Source organism: Nematostella vectensis, chromosome 6 (assembly GCF_932526225.1).
Source record: "Nematostella vectensis chromosome 6, jaNemVect1.1, whole genome shotgun sequence".
Taxonomy (NCBI): domain Eukaryota; kingdom Metazoa; phylum Cnidaria; class Anthozoa; order Actiniaria; family Edwardsiidae; genus Nematostella; species Nematostella vectensis.
The window spans coordinates 14,965,660-14,978,380 of record NC_064039.1 but is presented as its reverse complement, the minus strand read 5'-3'; the positions used below and the strand labels follow the sequence as shown (position 1 = coordinate 14,978,380).

Genomic DNA, 12,721 nt, shown 5'->3' with positions numbered 1-12,721 from the left:
GATTAGTGAGATAAATATTTGACCAAGTTTATTTGACATGACAAGGGAAATTGTGACCAAGCGCATATTTGCTCAGCTGTATACACAAATATCGACTTCTCCACGCAGTACACATTCATTCGATGGAACTATTTGTGATGCCCCAATTAGGTCACCGAAGTCGCCTCAGGCGCGTACCCAGAGGAGGGTCGGAGGGGAATTTCGTGCGTCCAAGATGGCGGCATGATCGTAACCTCCAACGCACAGCAACTATGCAGACTACTACATGACACATGTGTCCGCGGGTTTTTTCTCCTAATGCTATGTATCTGACGGCATGATGGTATTCTTTTTTTACCAGTTCCCACGCAAGCTCCGCCATCTGCCAGCTCCATCGACAGAGACGGCCCCACGCATATCCCCATCACATGGTCTCCTGTCCACTCTGGCCAAATCCACGGCATATTGCAAGGCTACATGATCAACTATGCAATCATCAACATGGCGGATGAAGAGACCACGGGACCGACGTTCAGCAAGACAGTAGGCCCGGGTAGCACGTCGACGGTACTGAGTGGGCTGCAGAGTTTTGCGGTTTATGAAATAAAGATTGCTGCATTTACGCGGAAGGGACTGGGGCCCTGGCGAACCATAACCGGAAGTAAGTTAGATGTTGGTTTGCGCAATCCTTAAAATCCAGACTTCGAAGGCATTTGTTTTTATTTCTTTTGCCTTATGTGTTTCTTATTTAAAGACGTAATTATCTGAACCAGTGTGCAACAGTACACGCACAATAGCCATTGATGTTAAGCTCAAACATATAATACTTCATTCATTTTACGAAATTCTTCTCAATAGACGATGAAAGCTGGGAAAAAATCATTACAGATTAGTTACTTTCCGGTGGTGACCAAGGCCTCTTATATCTATAATATCATATATCTCCTACACTAATGTCCCTTCCGTCATTTAATTGTCTCAGGGACGTGTAACTGTTTACCCGAAATCAGGACAAACTGGTGGATACATCCCCCGTACGTGCGGCAAGACCACCCCACAACCAACATTACAAGCAAGGAGTACATTTCCCCGATATACGGGATAATCCCTCCGGTCATTAGCGCAGCGGTTAGGTCTTGTTGTAGGGACTGTCCCTTGCACCCTGACGCGTCACGTGTCAACTACGAAAAAGACAGCCATAATAATTCTGCCAAGAAGTCAGGGCTGCTTACAGTCAAGGTGTGTGTTTTTCATATGATTTGTGGCATTTCTCCTTGTCAAACGTTGTTGTTAAAATACACTCGATTGATTTTCTTGATGTATTTAACACGTGCCCCTGTAACCCATGCCCCTTAAACATACCCCTGCCTCGCCTTGACGATCGCACGCCCCTGCCGTAATCATGTCCCTGCCTCGCCTTGACGATCCCACGTCCCTGCCGTAATCATGTCCCTGCCTCGCCTTGACGATCCCAAGTCCCTGCCGTAATCACGTCCCTGCCGTAATCATGTCCCTGCCTCGCCTTGACGATCCCACGTCCCTGTCGTAATCATGTCCCTGCCTCGCCTTGACGATCCCACGTCCCTGCCGTAATCACGTCCCTGCCGTAATCCTGTCCCTGCCGTAATCATGTCCCTGTCGTAATCAGGTCACTGCCGTAATCATGTCCCTGCCGTAATCATGTCACTGCCGTAATCATGTCCATGCCGTAATCATGTCCCTGCCGTAATCATGTCCCTGCCGTAATCACGTCCCTGTCGTAATAATGTCCCTGCCGTAATCACGTACCTGACGTAATAATGTCCCTGCCGTAATCATGTCCCTGCCGTAATCATGTCTTTCATGGCTTTCTATGTCACGCTCATATTCACATCACTACCAACACCCTCATTAAATCCACACCCCTGTCTCACCCATGACCTTCTCACTCCCATACTCTTGTCACACCCATGCCCTTGTCAACCTTCCCTTCCTGCACACCCCCCTCCCCCCCTACACAACCATGTCCATATATCACTCATGCCCTAGCCCCTACTGCAAGTGCCCGATTTAAGCCAAACAAGATACTTCCTTCATCCTCAGGTGAACATTGACAACAGCAACTGCCTGCATTTTCCAATTAGCGGTATCAGCACGCAGGACAAGTACTACAGCCACGATGGCGAGTACGAGTTTGTGTCGATCATGGAGACAAACGGTGCGGCGTTTATCGTAGCCGACAAGCGGAAGATCCATAACGAAGTGTTTATGGCCATCTTGGGCTGCTGGCCGACGGCAGTATTTGTACTGGTGGCAGCTTACCTCTCAGGCATCGTCATGTGGATGGTGGTGAGTGGGTTGAATTAGAGTTGCAAGTTTCAATCCGGTGGCAATCTCTATTTTGGAATGTCAGATAATGTCATGTGGATTGCACGAGTGGGTGGCACTAGGGTCGCGAGTTGACGTCCTTTGAGGCTTATACAATATAATACAAGAATTTTTATTTATTGAGGGTAGCATATTAACTGAATTCTAACAGACATTAGCGCATCGATAAATGGGATGCTTTAAGAATTTTAAATCGCCGGCACTTTTGATGCATCCCAACTACTTTTATGCGTATGTTTGTGTTTCATCTCAGATATTGTCAAATAGTTGGTATTGTTGGTAATAGATGGTATTAGTTGATGCGAGATTTTGCTTTGAAAACATAAAACTAAAAAATACTACTCTTTCCCTAGGACGTCCGCTTCAACCCCGTTCACTTCCCGCGTAGTTTTATCGCTGGTTCCATGGAAGGATTTTGGTGGTCTTTTGCTACCATGACGACTGTCGGGTAAGTTTATTATGTTTATACTGACTTACCACCTGTTGTACTGGTGCGAAAGGCATAACAGGGCTCAAAATCAAGTGCCCCCGTGTGTGTATTATTAGTAAGCACTTTTTCTGAAAGTGGTCAATGCTAGGAGGTTAATTGCTTCCCCAGTGGATCTTTACGTCCCTCCCTGAAGTTCAGGCTTATAATGCAGTTGCCGAGACTGTTTAATGTACTTAGCGGGGTCGAAGTCACGAATTCCTTAATGGTGCGCTGTTTATTCATAACCTTCTTATATTAGTTATTGTACGGTTTTACGTTTTATATTCTTATTCGCCAAACCTCCATCGCGGGCCTGGAGACTTATGTGGCCACACGATGTATACGTGTTGTTATGAGAGGGTATGTGTTGTTATGATAGGGTATGTGTTGTTATGATAGGGTATGTGTTGTATGAGAGGGTATGTGTTGTTATGAGAGGGTATGTGTTGTTATAAGAGGGTATGTGTTGTTATGAGAGGGTATGTGTTGTTATAAGAGGGTATGTGTTGTTATAACAGGGTATGTGTTGTTATGAGAGGGTATGTGTTGTTATGAGAGGGTATGTGTTGTTATGAGAGGGTATGTGTTGTTATGAGAGGGTATGTGTTGTTATAAGAGGATATGTGTTGTTATGAGAGGGTATGTGTTGTTATGAGAAGGTATGTGTTGTTATGAAAGGATATGTGTTGTTATGAGAGGGTATGTGTTGTTATAAGAGGGTGTGTGTTGTTATGAGAGGGTATGTGTTGTTATGAGAGGGTATGTGTTGTTATAAGAGGGTATGTGTTGTTATGAGAGGGTATGTGTTGTTATGAGAGGGTATGTGTTGTTATGAGAGGGTATGTGTTGTTATGAGAGGGTATGTGTTGTTATGAGAGGGTATGTGTTGTTATGAGAGGGTTTTACTTCCAATATATTCGTCGATGCATGCCCTATTAAACGCCATGACCTCAATTAACCTTCATATAATTATGAAGTGCTTTGGAAAAATTGGCATCAAATAACTCAAGTAGGGTCTCCGAATGGCCCCCCGAATTTTCGATGTGCACGCATGCTCGCGCAATTTTTTCCGCCTAAAAATGCATAAAAAACGGGGTGCTCGCAAGCTCGCAAAAGACCATTTGGGGGCCCTTTAAGTACGTGTGAACACATTTTTAAAGACTTGACTGTCACCTTGGGTCCTAATTGAATTCCTTCCTTTGTTCAGTGAATTGTTTGAAAAGTTCTTGTTGACTGGTGGATCTTGCTTTTCGCTGGAGGTTTGGCTCGGTGACAAGGGAGGGGGTGGAGGACAATTATTTCTTGTTACATTTGATGTAACTGAGGCTTTCTGACTCAAACATTTGGCTTTGTGACTCTCACAGGTACAAATACCTAAGAAGGTATTTTCATTGATAAAATGTTCACCGGGTTGTTTCTAAAGAAGTACTGTTTCACTTTATGCCGGTACTCTTCTTCCTCCATTTTCTGGACACTTTGTTAAAAAATCGCAGCAAAAGAGATATGTAGGTGTGTGCACCTTAAAGGAATGCTCTTTATGGCATCTTTTCGCATAACAAATTCCTCTGGCAGCCGAAAGGTGAGCTTTTACCTCTAAAAACTAAACCCACCGTTGGTCACGATATGACATTTGAACGATTTCCGTTCAAAATCTGCAAGTGAAACATTTTGGCTGAAAGTGAAAGGTTCTCTCGTGCAAAATAGATCTGAGACCTTGCATGCTTGCATGATTTTTTGAATTCATTTATAGCTCATTTGTTCATATTTACAAAGAAAATATTTTTACATACTTTTTTGGGTATTTATCTATCACTTATAAAAAATTATACCATTAATTTTTTATATCCTTATGTTTTTAATTTAAAAAATTTGAGTCTAAAGATAAGAAGTTGTAATGATTTTATCAACGCACCTCAAGATCCACATCTTTTAAGAGGATACGTCCTCAGTTGCGCGTGGGAGTTTGCGTATGGGGCTTACGGGAGCTACGCTGCTTAGAGTGCGAATTATTGTTATTCATTTTATTATAGGTAACCGAGAGGACCATAACGCTTATGTTGTATTCAGACTAGATTCCGTCCTCTTATAGTAGAATATTGAACAAACCGTCGGCCATGTCAAATACTCGTGACACAATAACCCATTAAACTATAAGACGAATTGAATAAAGCCTATTATAGCCAGCAAAAATTCGTTGGACATGAAAAGAATTATTGCGTTGAAATAAACAATTCCTTAGCTTTTCACAAGACAAAAATATTGTATATCGTATGTCACACCCGCCCTTTAAAGCTACGGGCGATCTCCTCTTAATCATCGCTTTCGCCAACTCTTTCTGCTCCTGCGCACCGAGGATGCCTTCATCCTATTTCTTTCCTCGTCCGTCATAGCCTGCACAAGGCTAATTAGGCTATAAAAAATCCCGTCTACTCCTGCGTTAACCTTGGCGGAGACCTCAGCGTACATTCCCACTATCCGCGGCCTGTCATCCAGCTCACGTTGTGCCTGGGCGGCGGTGATTTCCCGGTCTGCACAGTCTGATTTATTTGCTACCATAATCACTGGAATTCGTCTTTTATGCGGCCCTAGACCACATTTAGTCTCGAGAATTTCATCAAGAGTGTCCAGGGCGGTCTGAAAAGACCTCGCGTCATTCATTGCATACATTACAACAAATCCCTCGCAGTACGATATAGCAAACTTCCGCATGACCGGAAAGCAGAAGCTACCTCCTGTATCGACTAGGCAAACGTTGTAATGCACCCCGTCTTGGTTTAAGGCGTGTATAATGTAGTCGTCTATCGTAGGAATGTGTTCATTTGTAAAGGGCTTCTTAAACAATGCCCGCATTAAGGAGGTTTTTCCGACTGCAGATCCTCCGAGGATTGCCATTTTGAAGTCCACTGGCGGAAGCCCACTCCCCATTTGTATATTCGACGTCATTTTTAACCGTTCAAATGTTTCTTGCCCTGTTGCTAATACCCTTAATTCACAAATCCAAGTATATTAACTCCCTCAAATGCTAGACTCCACTTTTTCCGTACCGTGTTGTCAGCAACGCAACTATCACCAGATTAACTGTACACTAGCTTGATAATCCAAGTTGATAAATAGAGGACTGACGAATTAGTGGAAGTCTCCCACCTCTAAAACAGTAGTTCTTCTCACTTGATAATAATAAGCGCAACGATTCGTGCCTTAGTAATCCCCTCAGCGCTGATCTTTGTACCGACCTTCAGATAATGATAATTCTTGCAATGGATGTCACTTTGCAAGCTTTGCTGAGATGAAATGTTTGTGCTTGTTGCTCCCTTGTGCTTCAAAACGTGCCAAATCCTGTCTTCGCTCAAATTACTCTACAAATTGCGCGTGACCTTTGCAAGTCGTCCTAAGTCCTCTCTTATCGAGATCGCTTTTTTTCTTGTCAAAATTCCGCGAATGATACACAAAGATTATTTATCTATCGATCAACCACAAGCGATCAGCATCTTGGAACTTCTCCTATCAACAACTCGAACGTTCACAAACCCCTTGAGCTAAGAGTTGTTCCAGCCATATTTGTATCTAAACATCCAGGGCGCTCTTACATTTATTACGCAGTTTTTGTGGGTTTTTCCTGCGTGGTTTCCCCTTAGTAGCTATAAATATATACAAGAATGACGTCGGCGTATTACTGGAAGCTCCTGCGTGACGTAATGTCGGTGTCACGCAATCGTGTCTGGATGCTTGTGGGAAAGGGAGAGTTGCGGTTTCACACCAAAAACAGCAATGTAGGAGGTTCCGTGCGTGACCTTCGATTACTAGAATACCAAAGGGTGCTTCTTGAGGGAGCATATCTAACCCGAATGCATAACACATGCTTTTAAGTATTGATAGATAAACTTTTATTCGCACAGCCGGCTTTCCTGTGTGTTTTCGTTGTACAGTATCCCTGTGGCGCAATGACACATATCAGTATGTATTATAACTCACGCGCCCCTTTCTATTGATTCGGCTTAACGGAAATATTTTCACCACGCTAGACACGTTCCGCTAATTATTTCGTTACTAAGTGGTAACATTAGTGGGGGTGGGGGGAGTTGGGGTAAGGGTGGGTGGTGGTTTAAGTGGGAGGGGTGGGTACTGGTTTCAGGGGGGACGGGTGGGTGGTGGTTCCAAATCCTATTTATACGCGGGGATTTTAACCTGTTCAACAAGTTTGTTGTCGGTTGCCAAACACGTTCCAAACTAAATTGTTTTTTCTAAAATACAAAATTTACTAGAATCTGAGAGAAGAAAAAAATAACAACTCAGGGTGAAATACTGTAAATCAGACATATAAAAATATGATATGAATATCTAGATTGATTTATGTTAACGAGAGCGGAGAATGTTTTGGTGTCCTTGCCAAACCGGGTAAATATAAGAGTAAAACCCTACATTTCACTATGAAATTGAGATTACTGTTTATTCCGAATTACGGACCTCAGCTATAAGCTCACCCTTCATTTCGAATTTCAGACCCCAGCTTTAAGCTCAGTCTTTATTCCGAATTTCGCACCTCAGCTTTGCGCTCACTCTTCATGCCGAATTTCGGACCCCACCGTTCATATATAAAAAGACATCCGCTTAGAAAAGTGGGGGCGCGCTGCCTCCCCCTGGCGCCCCCCCCTGCCCCTCCCCTTCCGCCTCCCCTGATACTGGATAGGATTCTAGAGTTCACATCTTCATACCACTTAGCAAAAGGCTGTTGATTTCGAGAGACTCAAAACAAGACAAGACAAAACGGCAAACTGATGCTCTCTGAGCTGTCCTTTTATTTGGCATCAAAGCTGTGAAGAGAATTTGCATCATTTGTGATTCAGAAAAATTAATAGTACTTACACCCCACTAGACCCTAATGAATTCGCTTTGAAAAGTAAAGTATTGTCGTAGCAAGAAGCCGTTAAGGAAACTCTTGAGTGATATATACATCTAAAACAATGATGAAACCGCACCCCTTCCCCCGAAGCTATGATTTATCTAATAATAACGCTCACATCAGTTTTCACGTCAGGAATAGTTAGCGCACCAAGCATAACGCGCAAAACGTGAACGAGGGAGGGTTAATCCTTGACATAACCACGCGTATGACCCTGCTTGCTTGAGCTCTATTAATTCTTCTATGTCATGAATGCTGATAGAGAGGAGGTTTTCCTTCCTTTTTTATAACCGCTGCATTAAATTAGCGTGTTTCCTTTCTTGTGTTACGAGTATCTGTGTGACCCAATGTCTGAAACATTCTTCATTGGTTACTGGCTTAGCATGGGGTGGCGGGGGAGAGGTTTTGATGTTTTCTTGAACTTTATGTTTCGAAGTATTATTGCTGTTCTGCCAAAAGCGTCTGGCTTTTTTCTCATTTTCTATCTCAATGAGGGGGGGGGGGGGGGGGGTGTGTCTTGTCTGATTTACTGTTAACGGGCGAAAGACGTTTGCCGGCTACGGTTATTTTTTCAGCAATTTTATTGGATCCCACGACGACTAGCTGAGGCGTATGAGACAACGATGTTCTCTCGCTGTTGCGGACGTAAAGCTCGAAATATATCTTCTTTCTCTTGGATTCGCTAAGGTGGATATAAAGCGGCGTATCCAGGATTTTAAACAGGAGGGGGGTGCCCAAAAGGGACTTTGAAGGCATTTTTGCGATGTATTTTAGATAATGTCTCGTACATTTACTGTATTTTTTGCTGCTAAAAGGGGTAGGGCCTAGGCCACCCGCCTCCTCCCCCGGCTACGCCCCTGGATAAAAGTTAATAATACTCACTACAACGCATCGTTTAGATATGGTGACCGCATCCCGAAGTCCGTGCCGGCGCGGATTTTTGCTCTGACGTGGACGTGGATGGGTATCGCGACGATTGCAGTCTTGACGAGTACCATCACCGCCTCGCTAATGAGCATGGTCTTCAAGAGTGACCTGATACTCTACGGCACGCCGGTATATATCACATAATATTTACCTCGCTAATGCATTCGTGTAGATATCACATGTTATTCATTGAATAAATGACATTATGACGAGTACCATCACCGCCTCGCTAATGGGCATGGTCTTCAATAGTGACCTCATACTCTACGTCACGCCGGTATACAGTATCACATAATATTTGCCTCACTCATTCCGGTAAATATCACATATTAATATCACACAGCTGTTGCTAAAATCGTGAAAACGGTATATTTATTATAAAAGTACTAACTTTTGCTTATTCATTTGCTAAGGTGGCTGCCATTGACAATTCTTCTGAATTCAAACTCGGAGTCAGACGAAATGCTATACTGAACGTCAGTAAGTCCTCTCCAACGTTTTTTTGCTCTTCTCCAACGTTTTTTTGCTCTTCTCCAACCTTTTTTCGCTTTTCTCCAACGTTTATCGCTCTTCTCCAACAACGATTATCGCTCTTCTCCAACAACGATTATCGCTCTTCTCCAATAACGTTTTTCGCTCTTCTCCAACAACGTTTTTTGCTCTTCTCCAACGTTTTTTTGCTCTTCTCCAACGTTTTTTTGCTCTTCTCCAACGTTTTTCGCTCTACACGTTATGGTTCTAGTTCTAAACTTGAATTTAGAGTTTAAAACCATATACGTACACTCTATTTTATGAGCCTTTTTAAAGAATGCCAGCCTGAGATTTAACCAAATTCTAAGAACATATCGAGGCTGCATGTTTTTTTAAATGATGCGTTATGACATACATAATTAGAAAGTGTGCTCCAAAGCGAAGTTTAAAAATAAGAACGGGCAAGTCTACTAAAAATTAGAGAACATTATTCTTATGTGAACGGAGCTTAATGAACTGATCACAACCTGAAAGAAACTATATAGCGTTTATTTTTCTTTGTGTTAAGACTGTAATCGATTTCCTACTTCCTCTCTGTTTCGTCTCAGACGGTCGCAAGTACGGCAATGTTCGTGAGATTTATGACGACTTACAGAGCGAGCGCATTCACGCTGCACTCATCGACTCGTACGCCACGGGCAGCGAGGAGCACCTGTTCAACAAGGAATGGCTGCGCGTCAAGGAAGTCATTAAGCCTATATTCAAGTCCAGCTATGGAGTAGTGTTAAGTAAGGTTGCTTAAGTTTGTTTCCAGCGTCTTTCGATTCCCGTCGCCATATTCACCATTGCGTGACTGCATTTGGGCCAAATTGCGAGTTTACAATGGTGGTGGGGCATTTTTCTAATACTCAGTTTGGACAGTTTTGCTGTCAGCTAAACGTTATCTACACATCCCTTTATAATTGCATAATGGTAATATTAAAAAAAAATTTGGATAAAAAAGACGGTTCTCTGATTATTTTAGACGAGAAATAGTAAAAGTTTTAGGGCTCGATAACTTTTCTTTCTGTCTATTGGTGTTTGCCTATATTAACAGTAATTGCTTGCCTTATGATTTCAGGCGGAGACGCGCGAAAGCTCGCCCGCTGTATGAGAGATCACGTGAACTCCGAGCGCAGCACTATATCCAAATTGGTGGAGAACAACGTCAAGCCTATAAAGGTAAGTGTGGTTGTGATATGAGGCGTCTAGGCTAGAGATATAGATTATGTGTGATAATAAAAATTCGTTGATTTGCGTGACGCATTTTTTTGCGAATGAAAACCTATAAATATATTGTATATTTATTAAAGTAGCGATTGATATTCACTTGAATCAAAGAAAAAAACTAATCCATCCTACAATATGGCGTTAAAGAAAATCAAAATAACCCAATACTTTTAATTTGATAAAATGTTCATAAACTCGATACTCTCTTACAGGCGAGTGGTGTCGCGCCCGCGATCAAGACCTCTGGCAGCCTGCTGACCTCTGAGTCAGACCTGTTTCTTCTCACCCTCAAGGTGCTGGGCGCGGCGCTCGGCGTCATCGTCTTTATTGCTCTTGTCTGGGAATTTGGCTATCGTCGCCGGCTACTGCGCAAGAAAGTGAGCAACTCAGAAAAACTCGGTAAGTCAAAAGTTCGGGTGTGTTGCTACATGGCCACATCCTCGGGGATCTCGCAGTCGACGGAAGTAAGAAGGGAGGGGAGGGTGAAAGAAAAGCGTGCTCGTTTCCGGTTCCTCTTGCTGATTCTGTCGGCCCATAGATATGGTATGGTCTAGAGGTAAAATGGCACTACCTGTCTTTCCTCTTTCATCCTTCTTCCAGCTGGTGGCAGGTATTTCCCACAATCGAGACACGAGGAACAGCTATTGACACTCGTCGCTATTAGCTTGTGTTTTGAGTTATGCTTTATGTAGGTGACCCTTTGGGAATTGTATTTCACAAATGACTCATGGATTACATAGATGCATCTATGCCAACTTTACTGTTAGAGAGTCAGCTGCCCAGTTCGTCAAAGTATCCAGTGTAAGAAAGCATTTATATCGGCTTTTGCGATACTTTCAATTAGTTTCTTTTAGATTTCTTAACATAATTCTGCTTCCAATGGAAACAATAAAAAGGAATGGTTTACTCTTTGATTTACTTATGTAGAACGCATCAATCAATATTTGGAACCATCATTATTGTCTTGACAGGACTAGAAAAGGCGTGGCCTATTTGGGTCAATCTCACAGCTGACGAAAAATATCGACTAATCAGAGAAGACTTGAGAAAGGACCTTAAAGATTTCTACGAGTCATTCAAAAGAACTTACGAGCGGTTGAAACTGAAGCACGCACTACAGCTAGAGGCACTGAAGCAACAGAAGAAAGGTATGTGGATGTAAACACGTGACTATTTTTGGTGACGGCCGCTGACACAGGGTGTCACGCACCCTTGGCGGCCAGAAAGTGGGTCATTTCTTATTGAAGGATAGTTAAATACTATCATTTTTTCATGATACCTCCCCCTCCGTGGCCTATCCCGGATACGCGCCCGTAAGATTTCCAGAGAATTCCTGTAGATGGAAGTTGTTATCCTACTTATATAATCTAAAGATTCCATCCGTGGCAGCACCCGATAAACGTCACATACAGGGGGGCCAATACTCGAAACTAATCACAAAACATTCATGTTGAGACATTCTTTCTGGGTATATTTTCCGTGAAGCACAATACATCTGTTGGGACAAATTGAATTTTGGTCGTCGAGGTCGTTTCTTTGGCACATACCTTATTACGATAATTAAACCTTCTTAATTTTATTGTTTTTCTTTTTGCAGGTGTTTATTCGTTCTCAGTTCACGAGTGGATTGGAGGTAAATACTTCTCCGTACATCCTCGGAAACCTAGGGTCTTTTTTGTCTTTCTGTTGCGAAAGAAAGAGACCCTGGAAAATCTAAGCCTCTGATAGGCTATACTAATGACAGCCATCGGTTTCGAAACCATAGAAACCAATTCGCCATTCTTACGTTTCGCGGAGGATTGGGTCGAGGTGATAAGCGAACTGTATGCTGGTATGATTTTTGGAGACGCAATTCGGCATGACAGAATAAGTCTACTTTTAATCCATTCCATAATCGGGTCTTTTCCCCGGTCTCTCTCTTAAGTAAAACGGAAAGACAGAAAATCCCTGGGATGTACCCGTATCTCTGTTAAGTTTACTCTCAACCACAGCATGATAACTGTCATATTAACCTTGCTCTTGTTGTACGTAGATCGTAGTGCGACATACGCCGTTACCAAAGACTGTGATGTGAATTCCATTCTGGATGGCCTTGACTTGTCCATGTTTGACAACAAGGATAGATGGGACGATAAAGTTTGACTCATGTAATGTAGCCTGCAGGCTAAACTACACAAGACAGAGGGGGGGGGGGGGGGGGGGGGGGCACAATACAGAAGGGTGAAGACAATATTTGGGACACAGCCACGCCCCTTCTGGTCATTTCCTTATATTTTTTTTCAAAATATTGGGGGTACACGTCCCCCCTGCTAAGAACCTGATGTACCGGCGTTATATCC

The 12,721-nt window shown here is 43.0% G+C and overlaps 2 protein-coding genes across 7 annotated transcripts in view; one reads left to right on the top strand and one right to left on the bottom strand.

The window, feature by feature from the left end:
• Positions 1–12,576, top strand: part of LOC5515158 — a 35,141-nt gene extending 22,565 nt beyond the window's left edge. For 5 of the 6 annotated variants that reach the window (XM_048728493.1, XM_048728494.1, XM_048728490.1 and 2 more), the window contains exons 30-41: positions 341–640; positions 962–1,218; positions 2,062–2,307; positions 2,700–2,794; positions 8,615–8,771; positions 9,056–9,122; positions 9,722–9,901; positions 10,234–10,334; positions 10,595–10,781; positions 11,354–11,530; positions 11,980–12,015; positions 12,415–12,576. In XM_048728493.1, coding sequence (XP_048584450.1) covers positions 341–640; positions 962–1,218; positions 2,062–2,307; positions 2,700–2,794; positions 8,615–8,771; positions 9,056–9,122; positions 9,722–9,901; positions 10,234–10,334; positions 10,595–10,781; positions 11,354–11,530; positions 11,980–12,015; positions 12,415–12,524 — 1,913 coding nt within the window. In that variant the 3' untranslated portion in view covers positions 12,525–12,576. Of the gene's footprint in view, positions 1–340; positions 641–961; positions 1,219–2,061; positions 2,308–2,699; positions 2,795–8,614; positions 8,772–9,055; positions 9,123–9,721; positions 9,902–10,233; positions 10,335–10,594; positions 10,782–11,353; positions 11,531–11,979; positions 12,016–12,414 lie in introns of those variants that run through there. The other variant, XR_007311833.1, reaches the window with a different exon arrangement.
• LOC5515159 (GTP-binding protein Di-Ras1) lies at positions 4,541–6,438 on the bottom strand. Its single transcript, XM_032384838.2, has one exon. The coding sequence runs from the start codon at positions 5,756–5,758 to the stop codon at positions 5,129–5,131; it is 630 nt and encodes a 209-aa protein (XP_032240729.2). The 5' UTR covers positions 5,759–6,438; the 3' UTR covers positions 4,541–5,128.
• Positions 12,577–12,721: the final 145 nt, after the last annotated feature.

What these genes read in the sequence shown, in the direction of transcription:
- LOC5515159 (XM_032384838.2), bottom strand. Translation starts at nt 5,758, where the DNA reads ATGACGTCGAATATACAAATGGGGAGTGGGCTTCCGCCAGTGGACTTC.